At 45.3% G+C, this 15,259-nt stretch overlaps 1 protein-coding gene across 7 annotated transcripts in view; it reads left to right on the top strand.

Annotated features, from left to right (window-relative positions):
- Positions 1–8,025, top strand: part of KIAA1217 (KIAA1217 ortholog) — an 865,191-nt gene extending 857,166 nt beyond the window's left edge. For 3 of the 7 annotated variants that reach the window (XM_011963834.1, XM_011963833.1, XM_011963835.1), the window contains 2 exons: positions 5,136–5,258; positions 5,984–8,025. In XM_011963834.1, the coding sequence (XP_011819224.1) occupies positions 5,136–5,258; positions 5,984–6,481 (621 nt within the window). In that variant the 3' untranslated portion in view covers positions 6,482–8,025. Of the gene's footprint in view, positions 1–2,849; positions 2,928–3,039; positions 4,639–5,135 lie in introns of all 7 variants that reach the window. The other 4 variants (XM_011963831.1, XM_011963832.1, XM_011963836.1 and 1 more) reach the window with 4 other exon arrangements.
- Positions 8,026–15,259: the final 7,234 nt, after the last annotated feature.

Here is a 15,259-nt window from a genome sequence, read left to right as displayed (position 1 = left end):
AGATGTTTTCTTAAGCATTTTTTTATCCTGTCGTCACTGAAACTCCAGCCTAGTTCTTCACTTGTGTGCAATTTTCCTGTAACCCTGTCTCTCATTTTGGTTTATTGTCCATATGCCTATTGAATGCTTTTCCAATTGTCTTCATAATCCAAATCTCAGGGCCTATAAATACATATTAAAGAGGCATAATTACCTTTCACGCAGAGTCTTGACCATCTAAGACTAAGAAATCATTGTGAGTTTACATGACAATTACGGCCAAGCTCATGCACTTGCTTTGATACATTAATTCATTTTTTTCTAGCCCAGTGATAAGTATAGGTCGTGTGAAAACCAAACTTCACATTTTTATCCTAGTGACTTTCCATTGGAGCATTTGTGCTACTACTCAATTTTAAAATACATATATTACAGGGGGGGGCGTGGTTGAAATTTATTTATTTATTTTTGAGACCGAGTCTCGCTCTGTCACCCAGGCTGGAGCGCAATGGTGCAATCTCAGCTCACTGCAACCTCCGCCTCCCGAGTTCAAGCGATTCTCCTGCTTCAGCCTCTTGAGTAGCTGGAATTACAGGGGCGTGCCACTATGCCTGGCTAATTTTTGTATTTTTAGTAGAGACAGGGTTTCACCATGTTGTTCAGGCTGGTCTCAAACTCCTGACCTCATGATCCACCCACCTCCACCTCCCAAAGTGCTGGGATTACAGGCGTAAGCCACCACACCTGGCCTGAAATGTTTAATGATGGGAATGGCACGGGCCATGGCCAACCAGAACAGACGCCAGCCCTAACCCCCAGTAAATAGACCCCGAGAACATCTGCCATGTATGTGTCTTTAGATCACATTCCAATTCCATCTGCAATTCAGGGGGCAAGTTCTCATTCGGGTCCTAGCATGATACGCCGACTCCATATCTGGAGTTGTAACCTTAGGCTGAAACCTTATTTTTTCTTTTTTATTTACATGTATATATTTTTTGAGACGGAGCCTTGGTCTGTCGCCCTGGAGGCTGGAGGGCAGTGGCATGATCTCAGCTCATTGCAACTTCTGCCTCCCAGGTTCAAGCGATTCTCCTGCCTCAGCCTCCCGAGTAGCTGATATTACAGGCGCCCGCCAGCAGGCCCAGCTAATTTTTGTATTTTCAGTAGCGATGCGGTTTCACCATGATGACCAGGTTGGTCTCGAATTTCTGACCTCAAGTGATCCACCCACCTTGGCCTCCCAAAGTGCTGGGATTACAGGCATGTGCCACTGCACACAGCCTATTTTTATTTTTTATTTTTGTGTGTATGTGATGGAGTCTTTGCTGTGTTGCCCAGGCTGTTCTCAAACTCCTGGACTCAAGCAATCCTCCCGCCTCAGCCTCCCGAGTAGCTGGCATTACAGGAAGCTCAATTATTTTTCTTCTTTAAAACCTTTTACTTGACATACTCATTGTTTCCCATTTTAAATTTAAAATCCCACAAAAGAAGCCATGTGGTTCCACTGCAGCAGCCGAATCATTGCACTCATTTGGGGGCTTCCTGGGGAGCAAGCAGAAGTAAAACAGGAGGTATTTGGTGGCTCGTGCACCCTGTACTTTGCGCAGTATTTCCGTGTGATTAATTCTGACTGCGTTGTTTGTGTGTCATTCCTTGGGTGTGTATGAACAGTCTTTCCATTCTTAACCAAGGTCATAGGGTTGCTCTGGGTTGACTTTGGCTGGGCCCGGGTGTTTGTGCTTTGTGTTGTCATTGCTTTAACCGTAGCCTTCATGGGAATTGTGCTCCATCCTGCTGTAATCAACCACCTCAGCAAGAAGAAAGGGCAGCAGTGCCTTGGAACCGACAAGGCATCACTAGTGTTAGTGTTATGTCAGGGCCTGAGGCTACTGATACACCTTGGGAAAGGCCAGGCCTCCAGGTGAAGCGCTTTGAATACCTGGGTCCTCACCACTGGATCCTTCAATCCTGAATCTTGGTGGGAGCCTAAGACATGTATCCTCACTCTACACTGGAAAATACAGAGAATGAAAGCTGAGTCGTGATATCACTGTCACCAATTTAACCTCAAATATCTGCTTTGTGAATGTTTAGGTTATATTGTGACAGCGTGATGGCTATGAATTGAGGTTATATTGTAACAGCATGATCACTCTGAATTTGGATTTGATCATCTTGGCTATGAGGAGTGTGAAGGTGATTTTGACACTTTGACACCTGCAGTATAAACCGCATTTCAATTTGTCATTTGATCAGGGGAAAATAATGTTTTTTCATCCCAAAATGCCAAACCCAACCAAGGCAGATGTCTTTATAGGACAATCTCCATAATAGAAGCAGAGAGAGGACTGAAATAACGAGCTGTAAGGGAAACTAAAATTCCCCTGGGCTGGTTCCTAAGTTTATAGGCAAGAAAACTGAGGCCAAAGAAGTAAAGTGATTTATCTCAAGTAACACAGTTTAGTGGCAGATCTGGATTAGAATCCAAACTTTCTGTCAGCCCACACATTGTGCTTTTCACAATTCTTCAGGCTTTAGATTCTGCTAGGCTCACAATCTGATGTTGAAAAGAGGACACGTTAGTAATGACTCTGTCTCTTTATTCTCTTCACTGCTGCCCCGCAAAATTTTAAATTCTTGAAATCTTTTGCTAATTGAGATTTTCATCTTGTGCAAACACAGGGCATTTTTGGCAGTTGGAGAACAAAGCAATCCAAGGTAAACAGCTCTAGGCTTTGGATTGGTGTGTAATAATTATGCGTGGCCCGCATGTCTTAGAAATGTAATTAAAGGAACGATTTAGTTATAGTCCACTTTTGGGGGCAATGTGGTTTTGTGGAGTAACATGTCCTACACTATTCTACCAGAATTTGGAATTTTTCCATGAAGATGTACGGAAATCTGATGTTGAATATGAAAATGGCCCCCAAATGGAATTCCGAAAGGTGAGTTCACCAGATCTGTTTTCCAACCGATACCATGCACATTAATTGCCTGCCTCTGCGGATCCATTGCTGATTAACGTGTGTGGTTTCCCTCCTCCATTCTCCCTCTCAGGTTACCACAGGGGCTCTAAGACCTAGTGACCCTCCTAAGTGGGAAAGAGGAATGGAGAATAGTATTTCTGATGCATCAAGAACATCAGAATATAAAACTGAGATCGTAATGAAGGAAAATTCCATATCCAATATGAGTTTACTCAGAGACAGTAGAAACTATTCCCAGAAAACTGTGCCTAAGGTCAATTTCAGTTTTTCTGGCATTAGTTCATTAGAAGATGAAATAAGCAAAGGGTCTAAAGGCTCAGGCCCGCAATACTCTATAGCTGACACGGAGAACCAGAAGCTGAATTATGGAAAGACAAAGGAGATGGAAAAGCAAAATACGGATAAGTGTCACATTTCCTCTCCTAGTAGATTAACAGAATCGAGTGTGCATGATTTTAAAACAGAAGATCAAGAGGTTATCATGACAGATTTTGGCCAAGTTGTTCTAAGACCCAAGGGGGCAAGACATGCTAACGTGAACCCTAATGAAGACGGAGAATCCAGTCCAAGTTCTCCCACTGAAGAAAATGCAACCACTGACAACATTGCCTTCATGATTACCAAAACCACTGTCCAGGTTCTTTCCAGTGGGGAGGTGCATGATATTGTTAGCCAAAAGGGAGAAGACATACAGACGGTTAACATCGATGCCAGAAAAGAGATGGCCCCCCGACAAGAAGGGACTGACAGTGAGGAGCCAGTTGTGTGCCTGGACAAGAAACCAGTGATCATCATTTTCGACGAGCCCATGGACATCCGGTCTGCGTATAAGAGACTTTCAACTATCTTTGAGGAGTGTGATGAGGAATTAGAGAGAATGATGATGGAGGAAAAGATAGAGGAGGAGGAAGAGGAGGAAAATGGAGATTCTGTAGTCCAGAATAATACCACTTCCCAGATGTCTCATAAGAAGGTGGCCCCGGGCAATCTTAGAATAGGACAACAGGTGGAAACAAAGTCACAGGCACACTCTCTAGCGACAGAGACCAGAATCCCAGGGGGACAGGAAATGAACAGAATCGAGCTGAACAAGTTCAGCCACGTGGATTCTCCACATTCGGAATGCAAGGGTGACGACCTGACCGATGGCCAGTTTGAAAGCCCCAAGAAAAAGTTTAAATTCAAATTCCCTAAGAAGCAACTCGCCGCTCTCACTCAAGCCATTCGCACGGGAACTAAAACAGGGAAGAAGACTTTGCAAGTGGTGGTCTACGAAGAAGAGGAAGAGGACGGCACCCTGAAACAACACAAAGAAGCCAAGCGCTTCGAAATCACTAGGTCTCAACCTGAAGACAGCCCTGAAAACATGCTGAGGAGGGAAGAACAGTCCAGCATCGAGAGCACGTCTCCGATTTCAAGAACTGATGAAATTAGAAAAAACACCTACAGAACGTTGGATAGCCTGGAGCAGACCATTAAACAGCTCGAAAATACAATCAGTGAAATGAGTCCCAAAGCCCTAGCTGATACCTCAGGTTCTTCCAACCGAGATTCTGTTGCAAGTTCATCCCACATAGCCCAAGAGGCCTCTCCCCGACCCTTGCTAGTTCCGGATGAAGGCCCCACTGCCCTAGAGCCCCCTACGTCGATACCTTCAACTTCACGTAAGGTATCTTGGTCTGCTGGAAAATGAAAAGACCCAGCTGCTTTCCTAAATCTGCCATAATCACCATTAGCAAAAGGTGTCTTGTGACTTAATTGCTTTCTTTCAGGTGGCTTTTTTTTTTGTCTGTTCGCCATGAAACCCTTCTTTCATACTTTCTCCCTCACCTTCAAAACAACAACAACTAGGTGTCTAACAGCTAATCAATTCTGTTTTTGCCTCTGTTGCTGACTGGTGTTGGGTAAACACGAGGCTGCCGGGTCAGCCATGTGCTGTTGAAATCATTGCTCTGATACTCACATTAAAATCCGTTTGATCAGTAGTGAGCAGTTGATTCTGTTTGATTCTTCTGATTAACCCCAGTTGGTGTCTCCTAGATCTGTCCTGCATGTAGGGCTGTGGCTTCTCACCTTGAGCTTCTCTGAACATAGTGGAGCAGCCTCACAGATGACCTACTCACGTGCTTCTCCTTCTCTTCCCCCTCTCACTGGTCCTTCCCACAGGGCTCCAGCGGGGCCCCACAGACGAGCAGGATGCCTGTCCCCATGAGTGCCAAGAACAGACCCGGAACCCTGGACAAACCTGGCAAGCAGTCCAAACTGCAGGATCCCCGCCAATATCGTCAGGTAGTTTTACCTTAAACCCAATTTTGGATGGACGCTATTTCAGTTAAGAAGCAAGTCACTGACTTAGTTTATACCAAATATTGTGCTTACTTTGTAAGATAACGGTTTACATAGACATCCTGGATCTGGGGGCATGAAGAAAGTCTAAAAACCATTTGTTAAACTTTTTCACCACGCTTTTGCATGCTTGCAATAAAACATCTTTTACTTTGTGACTCCAAGCTCCAAATTTTAACTGTTAACACACGGTGCCAGACCAGGTGGCTTTTCTTTGGTGAATGTAGTGTTTCATCTGAACACCTCGGGAAGCAGAGACAAACCAACATGTGGTGGAACTGCCCTTAACGTCACCACTACTAACGTCTATGTTGACTGTATTGCGTTAGAAGCACATTAACGCTCCGTCAAAATGCCCGACCCCCACCCCAGTAATTATCCAGACGCATGGCCCACCTGGCACACGGGAAATGGTAGAGCTGGAATGATGGGACTCCTCTCACAAATGCGTTCTTCCTTTCCTCCTTTCCTGTCCATCCTTTGCTATGTACGTGGGGGGTTTCTACCAGGTCCAGTAAAGCACAACAAGACTTAGCTCAGGCCTTGAACTGTGTTTGGTTGGTTTTCTTTGATTGAATTATTCTCAGAAGGGCTGTGTTGCCAGGCCCTGTGGGTTGATCACGTGTCCACCTTTCTGACAAAATGTCTCCCGCCATCTTTATTTGCAGGCTAATGGAAGTGCTAAGAAATCTGGTGGGGACTTTAAGCCTACTTCCCCCTCCTTACCTGCTTCTAAGATTCCAGCCCTTTCTCCCAGCTCTGGGAAAAGCAGTTCTCTGCCCTCTTCTAGTGGTGACAGCTCTAACCTCCCTAATCCACCTGCTACTAAACCATCGATTGCTTCTAACCCTCTCAGCCCCCAAACAGGACCACCTGCTCACTCTGCCTCCCTCATCCCTTCTGTCTCTAATGGCTCTTTGAAGCTTCAGAGCCTTACTCATACAGGTAAAGGTCACCATCTTTCATTCTCACCGCAGAGTCAAAATGGCCGAGCACCCCCTCCTTTGTCATTCTCCTCCTCCCCTCCTTCCCCCGCCTCCTCCGTCTCACTGAATCAAGGTGCCAAGGGCACCAGGACCATCCATACTCCCAGCCTCACCAGCTACAAGGCACAGAACGGAAGTTCAAGCAAAGCCACTCCATCCACAGCAAAAGAAACCTCTTAAAGGTCAAATCCTATCAGGCACAAGTCGGAGTTATGTTAAAAAAAAAAAAAATTAACAGTCTACAACAACTGTTTTCACAAGAGAATGTAACATATTGCTGTATCGTTTGAGGCTTAATGCTAAGTATGTGCTAAATACTGGATTAATAGATTTCAGTAAAGCTCGCTTGTTTTTTGTTTTTTGTTTTTGGTTTTGTTTTTACCTAGTTGCTATAGTGTCTACGGTCTATACTCAATACCTATAAAATGCAGTAAGCATGTGTTACAAAACGAGGTTCTGGTGGGAGAGAAAGGTGCGTGTGAGACGGGAGAATTGTCTTAAGCATATAAAACATGTATGATTCCAGAATTTTAGTATGTTTTGTATAAAACTATTTTTCATTACAGAGACTAGAAGTGAACAGAGAATTACACAAGTGTGACTATACAAATTGTAAAAGATACTATAATATTTCCTTTTATTTTAGTGTTATTTAGCTTTATTACAGATTTCTATTTTTGTCAAAACTTCATGGTTCCTTTCAAGATCTTTTTTGCCAAAACATTTTGATACTATAGCATTGTACATTTGAAAGTAGTGTGCTAGACTATAAAACCAATGAACTTCTACCTGAGCCCTACAGACAGGCATATGTAGAAGGCAATTTATCAAACCTATTGCACTGCCATGAAAAGTATGTATAATAATTTGCTAGCCCAAGCAAGCTAGTTTTCTTTGCTTGCTTCTTTTCTTTCTTTTTTCCTTCCTTTTTTTTTTTCTTTTTTCTTTTTTAACATGTTGAGGTTCTCTAGTTGTTTTCTTTGGAGTATCTAACCCCTTCTTTTGTTTTCTGAGACCTGGTAACCCACGCTCTTGCATTGTGGATTTTAAAATGTACACTCTGTACGGTTCTGTAAACCGAAAAACTTTTGTAAATATATAAATATACATAGACATTAAAATACTGTATGTGACAGCACATAGAGTAGTTTTCCCACACCAAAGTTAATTTTTATGCATGCTTTAAAAGTATATATCGGGATGGGCAGAAATGGAAGTATCCATACATTTTTAAAAAGCAACAAGTTTGCACAGCTAGAGTGTTTTTGTAAATAAATGTATTTGTATAACACAGTCATGTAATATACAGAACTATAAGCAGAGACTTTGCAAAACTAAATAAAGGGCTGCATGCTTATTATTTTTTGTACCTTGTCACTATAACTACTTCCTAGTCAAAGAACGAAATGTAACTGTTACCAAGTTTAATGTTTTTCTGCTTTGAGGCTTTGAGGGATATAACCACATCCACTCAAGAGAACCCTACTTTTCTGAAAGCTCTGGGGTGACTAATGATGAGTTCCTAATAAATTAGTTGCAAGTGTGGTGCCTTGGATGTGACCTGTTGGCTCTCTCTCTTCTCTGTGGCTTATCAAGGTGTGGATGACAGAAAGCAAACCTGGACACAGAGTTTCCACCCTCCATTCCTGGAGGGGCTCTTATTATTTTCTCTCTTTTTCAAAAACTTCCAGCAGGAGTAAAGTGAAAATAAAATGTCTTTATCACTTGGCTTTTTTTCTTTTGAGTCCTCAACTTAAAAAAATATTGTTGGCCTAGAGGGAAATACGCTAACATTACACCATGTGTTTTCATTTTTTTAAATGGGAAGAAGCCAGGCACAGTGGCTCATGCTTGTAATCTCAGCATTTTGGGAGGCTGGGGCAGGAGGATCACTTGAGGCCAGGAGTTCCAGACCAGCCTGTGCAGCATAGTGAGACCCCATCTCTACCAAAAAAAAAAAAATTTTAAGTTAGGTGGGCATGGTGGTGTTTGCCTGTAGTCGCAGCTACTCAGGAGGCTGAGGCAGGAGGATGGCTTGAGCCTGGGAGGTGGAGGCTACAGTGAGCTATGATCACACCACTGCACTCCAGTCTGGGTGACACAGCAAGACACTGTCTCAAAAAAAAAAAAAAGGGAAGAAAGTGAAAACAATACCAGGATTATGAATTAACCACAGGAAGAATCTCAGGAAACTACTTAGATTTTTCACCTCCAGAGTGTTTCATTTGGTGATTTGATGTAAAAAGCAAATATTCTTGGAACTCGGTTGTTCAGTGTTACTGAGTTTCAGGCTTACTTACTTCAGGATGCCTTTGCCAGAAATATTCATCTCTCTGCTCATTATGTTACTGGCAGTCCCGTGTTTCAGGTGGCACTTAGGAAAGTATTTAGGATCCAACATTTCAGTCATGTCCCATGATCACCTTAATGACATTAGAGTCGTTTATATATAAATATATCTCATAGCTAATTCATGCCAATTTATTTGCTTCTGTTTATGGAAAAGCCGAAAATTCTTTATACGCAGCAGAACAGCAGATGGTGGGCTCACTTTTGCAGTTTCACTTCACACTTCCCAGAGCTCTGGCAAGGTCACAGAGGTGATGGTAATTTCCGTTAATGTCATGAAGGATGGGACCTGTTCACCAGGTAAGGGAAGACTCCGCACGGTCCCATCCACTGCCCTGAGATCCGGCCCAGTGCTGCCTGCCTCTTCAGGAAACTGGAGGAGAAACTACCATGATTGGAGAAACCAGCGTCAGGTGTTGCAAAGTCTTCCTCTCACAGCACAGACCCAGGAGGTGCCTGTCTAAATTAGTGAAGTATAGCTCCTGCCTCGGTACCCATTCTTAGGCCGGACCTAAGTGTTTTGAAACCTTGTTGTACCCACGCCCTCTCTGGCCTCATTAAAACTTTCCCTCCCTATGTGGTTGTTTGAAAAATAGAGCCCAGGCTCCTTCCTCATCCCACCAACCAAAAACCCAACATTTCCCACACCTGTGGGCCGGTGGTAAAACCTGATGATTAACACCAGAGTCGTGTCAGTAAGTTTCCCCTGCACACGTGTTTTATTGAAACTAACAAATCCACGACCCCCATGGGAAAGCCTAAGGGGTGACGCCCCTGGACCCTGATAAAAGCATAGCCCCACAGGCTCACTCACTCTCACTCGCTCCCCACCTCCTGGATGAGCTCTGCTGCGGCTGCCTCCGGACTTCCCATGGAGGCCCCCTGCCCCCACCCTCTCTGGAATCTGTAAGTAAGACATTTCCTCTGTTTGATGCATTTTGGTTTCACCTCATTGTGCCTTAGCTGACCAACACACCCAAACCTAACTACACCCCATTCCATCAGGGCTTCCCTAAAGAGGGGCTATCTCGGCTTACGGCCACTCTCGACAGGGAAACCTCAAGACCATGTTAGAAACTGTAACAATAAAAACTCACAATAGCACCTCAGTTCTTTGAATATCTCCAGTGAATGACGTTGGGTAGGATGAGCTGAGCTCCTGGGTTTTCAGATTTTGCTAAACTACATTTAACAGACACTCAGTTACGACAGTCTCTTTTCTTTTCTTTTTTTTTTTTTTTTGTTTTTCTTTTAAGAGACAAGGCCGGTGCTGACGAGTTGATGGGTGCAGCACACCAACATGGCACAAGTATACATATGTAACAAACCTGCACGTTATGCACATGTACCCTAGAACTTAAAGTATAATAAAAATAAAAATAAAAATAAAAAAAAAAGGCAAGGCCTTGCTCCGTTGCCCAGACTGGAGTGCAGTGGTACACTCACACCTCACTGCAGCCTCAGACTCCGGGGCTCAAGTGATTCTCTTGCCTCAAGCCTCTGGAACAGCTGGGATTACAAGCATGCACCAGCACACCTGCTTGTCTTTTAAGTTCACCATTCCATTATTCGCTTAAACTAAAAAGACTCTTAGAAATAAACCATGTGGCTTCTCAGGTTCATTTAACAAAATCGGTCCATTCAGCCCTCACTGAGCATCTTCTGCACATAGAGTGGGGTGGGGAGGGCATCTGGCCATGGCATCAGTGCTTCTTTCTGGTTGACCACCTTGGGCATGTTTTGGCTTCTTCACCTGTTCAAGGAGAATAATAGCACCTACTAAATAGGATCATTGGGAGGATTAAATACAATGTATACAAAATTCTGAAGACAGAGTTGAACATACTGAGCACTCAAAAGTTAATGAGGGCTGGGCACAGTGGCTCACGCCTATAATCCGAGCACTTTGGGAGACCAAGGCAGGTGGATCACCTGAGGTCAGGAATTCAAGACCAGCCTGGCCAACATGGTGAAACCCCGTCTCTACTACAAATACAAACAAATTAGCCGAGTGTGGTGGTGCACATCCGTATTTCCAGCTATTCAGGAGGCTGAGGCAGGAGAATCGCTTGAACCCAGGAGGCTGAGGTTGCCATTAGCCAAGATCGTGCCACTGCACTCCAGCCTGGGCAACAAGTAAGACTTTGTCTCAAAAACAAAAAATAGTTAATGAGGATGATGATTATTACTGCTGTGGTGACAAGCGGGACACTGTTCTGCCCTTCAGAGGCATCGGTCTAGTTGGGGAAAGCGTGGCGCACACCCCGACACAGATCAAGTCACAGCTGATGCAGATGGGGGAGTGTGAGTCGTCCTGGCAGTCAGCTGCAGGAGGGCACAGCAGCGGGCTTGTCTGGTGCTTCACGGAGGTGGTGGCACCTGGCACTGACAGGTATAATACAGAACTTATAATAGTGTTAAAGCATTTTTAAAGAAGCTGGTTTTCTTTTAATGCTACTTGTGACTGGGTTTTTTTCCAAAGTAAAATAGGCATTCATCCGGATGCAGAAAAGCCCAGGCCCTGGAAATTGTGGCTCAGAACTGTGGTTCTTTTGTGAAGTTATACTTGCAGGCTGGGAGAAAGTGCTCCCAGGTCACCCCAACCCATATTCCCAGATGATGCTCATTCCTGGGCTTGAGTGACAGGGGCCAGGCCCATGGGGTAAGAGGGACCCATCCACTGGGTGCTGAGAGCAGGCCTGGCCACTCCCCTCCCTGCAGGCCAGATTTAAAACATAAACCCGGGCCTCTTCCTGAATGCCCCACCTTGTAACTCTAGCTAAGGTCCTTCCCACCTCCAAGGCTCAGTAAATGCAAAGGCATTTCAGAGCAACCGGGAAATTTCTTGGAGGAAGTAGAGGAATGACAACTGCTTCAGCTGAAAATTCAAAAGGTAATCTTGCAAAAGAGGCCAGGTGATATTGTCCAAGAAAACCTACCCCAGGCACTGGGCAACCACTCATTCCTTGATCTATGCTCCTAAGAAGGTAATGTCCGAAAGAATAACCCCAAAAGCACCTCTGAGAACCCCAGGCCGTCCCAAGGTGCATGTCCATCTAGCTCCAAGTCAGGCGCCCACCTTAGAAGCAAATGTTCGCCCTGATGGAACCAGGAAGGTTAAGTCATGCTCACCACTCTGCCAAGAATGCAGGAGAGCTTACAGTGCGTGCCCTCGATTTGCACAAAATGCTTAATATTTTAATTGCCCAGCCTATGGGGTGGTCCTTAATCCTTGTGTCTGTGAACACATCAGCAATAACTGCCATCTGTTGCCTATTATGGGCCACGTAGAATGCTAAGGTGTTTTGCATCTATTGCCTTTTAATCCTCACGAACACTGAAAAAGTATCTGTCATTTATCCCTCCCCACTTCACTGTAGGACACTGAGAAGAGGGAAGAGGTGACAAGTGCAGTATGCATCTCTGGGCACTCGGCCATCCTGCTTGAGGTGGGGGCTGCTCAGATTGCCCCTTTGAAAGAAGGTAGCTTTAAGGGGAGATTTTTCATTCCTGGAGCAAACAAATGAGCACAATGCAGAAAATTATCCATTTATGGGATTATTAGATTGCAAATTTTGGTTGCCTCACCTTCAAACGATGCATAGGTAGAGACGCCCTCCACTTAAAGGACTAACATTCTCATCTAGTATTGTTGGAAAGGCGGTGAATCTGGATTGGAACCTGGGATAGGGACTCCTCGTCCCCTAAGCCCCAGGTGGTCAACCACAACTCTAGGGCCCTGGGCTGGGACTGCAGGGAAGGCTTCACCTGCCAGAGAGACCATACCCCAGACAAGTCAAGCCCAGCCTAGGTCCTACCCCTACCAGGCCCCGCCTCCTCCTGGCCTTGCCACGCCCCTCCAGGTAATGCCTCATCCTGCCCCAGCTAAGACACACCACACCTTTCTGGTCACACCCTTCCAGCCTCACCATGCCCCTCCTGCTGGTGCCTTCGGCAACTTCAGCTGGTGGAGACCAGCGTAAGCGGCCCCCAGGTGCCTCCTAAAAGGGTTTACTTGAAGTTCAGCTTCTTGGCAGGGACTTTTGAGTAGATACCTCAGACTCTCAGAGTGATCCTTTGAAATTCAAGGATAAGTCTCCTTTCCAATAGATCCAAGCTCCCTTTTAGTTACAAATGTTTCGTAAGAGATGAAATTCCTTATGACATCTCCTACCTACTCACCTAGTTTGAAAAATAAAATGCAGTGCCCTAGTGGCACTATAACAAAGTTATCGTTATATCCATGCCATACACGCACCCATCAGCAGAATTTGGCAACACATTCAGACAAATCGTACCAGAGACTCGAACGCTGTGAACTGGGCTGGTAATGTGACTTTTCCCAAATAGCGAATGATTGTTTAAAGCTTTGAACAAAGCAGAATACGACTCTCCCTCACTTTACATGTTCCTGAAAATTTTTGTTGCACATTTTGAGGCTGCAAAAGGGTTTAAATATAAAATAAAATTGGCCTCTACACTCAGATAATTATAAGCAGGGTTTTCCCTTATGCAGATGTCCAGTAGGATGTGACCAGGTCGTGCTGGGGGTGGCGGGGGCCCATTTTTCCTGGGCAGCTGACTGTAGGACCTCCCAAATCAGCATCCCTGACCCCGACACACTAAAATGCCAGTTTTGCTTCCAACATTGGGACAACTAGAAAACTCTCCACAAATACCCAAAACTGCCTCTCAAGGGCAGCACTGCTGTGACTCAACCACTGGCACAGAATAGTGAACAGGGGCCTCACTGTTGAGTCGGGACAAACCCTGAGGGCATTAGGACCCAACAGGGGGCCTCCAAAGTACCCAGCCCAGTGACCCCTCCCTGTGTAAGAGCAGCCCTTAGGGATACACGGAGAGCTGGGGGTGCCTCAGTGACCTGCCACTCCGGGGGGTTTTTGGGAAGCCCATACTGGTATTAGCATTTGTGTTCTTTTCCTTCATGCTTGGAAGACCAAATGATGAACCAGGAAAGGGCCAGGTGAGGTGGCTCACACCTGTAATCCCAGCATTTTGGGCGGCTGAGGCAGGTGGATCACCTGAGGTCAGGAGTTCAAGACCAGCCTGCCCAACATGGCAAAACCCCATCTCTACTGAAAATACAAAAATTATCCGGGTGTGGTGCTGTGTCCTGTAGTCCCAACTACTTGGAAGGCTGAGGCAGGAGACTTGATTGAACCAGAGAGGTGAGGGTTGCAGTGAGCCAAGATAGTGCCATTGTACTGTAGCCGGGGTGATAGTGAGACTCTGTCTCAATTTAAAACAAACAAAACAACATGAAAGGAACCCAATCTCTAAGCAATTGACAGGAGGGAAGGAAGACAGCATCTTGGAACAATGTGTGGGAATGGATGTCTCGGGGTAGAGTGCTGAAGCCCTGGGCTTAGCAAGATGGAACTGGGTAACTGGAACTTAGAACCAGGGCCCTAGACTGCCATAGACACCATCTCCTTTCTGACTTAAACATGAAAACATTGGGAACAGGTGGTGACCAGTGGGGTACATCCCTGCAGGGGAGGAACCCAAGAAAGCTGGACCCTCTACTGGGAATAGGCTCGGCCGGTGTTCCAGCTTCTCAAACCCATCTGCACACTGCAATCCCCAAAAAAGCTTTCAAAATTCTGCCGCCTGGGCCCTTCCCACAGATTCTCATTCAGGTGCTCAGAGGTGCTGCCTCAGCAAGGGGAGGCTTTTAAAATACCCCCAGGTGATTCTAATGGAAAGCCAAGGCTGAGAACCACAGTGTCAAGCCAGAAAGGTGGAGGCCCAGGTGCAGTGAGAAGATGCCCTTTCTTAAAAATAAAGATGACTGTTACCAACTACAGGAGAGCCGCGCTTGAAAAAGTACAGCTCAGCTACCACTTTTGCATTTAAAAAAAAAAAAATCCCAACTGTTTTTGAAAGAAACAGTTGAAATGTACGGACTTAATTTTTGTCTTCTATGTAGCGCCACTGGGGGCATTTTAGAGTTTGGCATTGTGTTTTGATACTTCCAGACTCCAGGGGCCTTCCAGTGTTGGCTGAGTTTGGAGCTTGTTTTATTTGCCAGGAGCTAATGTGTATATAAGTGCCCTTGAACTTGTAGTAATTTAGGGATTAGAGTTCAAGAAAGTACAGATGAAGCCCTTTCCTTAGCCTCTGGAAATTCTAGTAATCCCAAAAATGGCTCCTCATACTTGGCTGAATGAGACATTTCACGCACATTTGTTACAGAGGTCCGATTAATAATGCCTGTCGTTTTAGTGATGTATTTCCAATGTTCCTCCAGGCTTCTAGTGGACACAGTGTCAATAGGTAAAGCCAAAAATCAGAAGTGCAGAGCCACGCCTTGAAGGAGAGAGATTCTGGGAGGGTGGCTCATGCAGCTATGATTTGGGATCTGAGGATAGGGCAGGAGAGTGAGGATACGGATACGGATACGGAGACTCATGGTTCCAGTAGAGAAACCCTGGGCAGCAGAGAGCCCATCCCAGTCTTCAGCCTTGCAAGGCAAGACCCGGAGGGTGGTATGGAGGTTCCCTGCCCATCAGGTTAAAAACATAAGCAGCACCAGGCCAACACTAAGAGGTCCCCTCTCCTCTCTAATTGCCCTCAGTCTGTCCCTCA

The sequence above is a fragment of the Colobus angolensis genome, unplaced genomic scaffold (genome assembly GCF_000951035.1).
Source record: "Colobus angolensis palliatus isolate OR3802 unplaced genomic scaffold, Cang.pa_1.0 Scaffold63, whole genome shotgun sequence".
Taxonomy (NCBI): domain Eukaryota; kingdom Metazoa; phylum Chordata; class Mammalia; order Primates; family Cercopithecidae; genus Colobus; species Colobus angolensis.
Note: the sequence above shows the minus strand (reverse complement) of the source record. Positions and strands in the feature narration are given on the sequence as shown.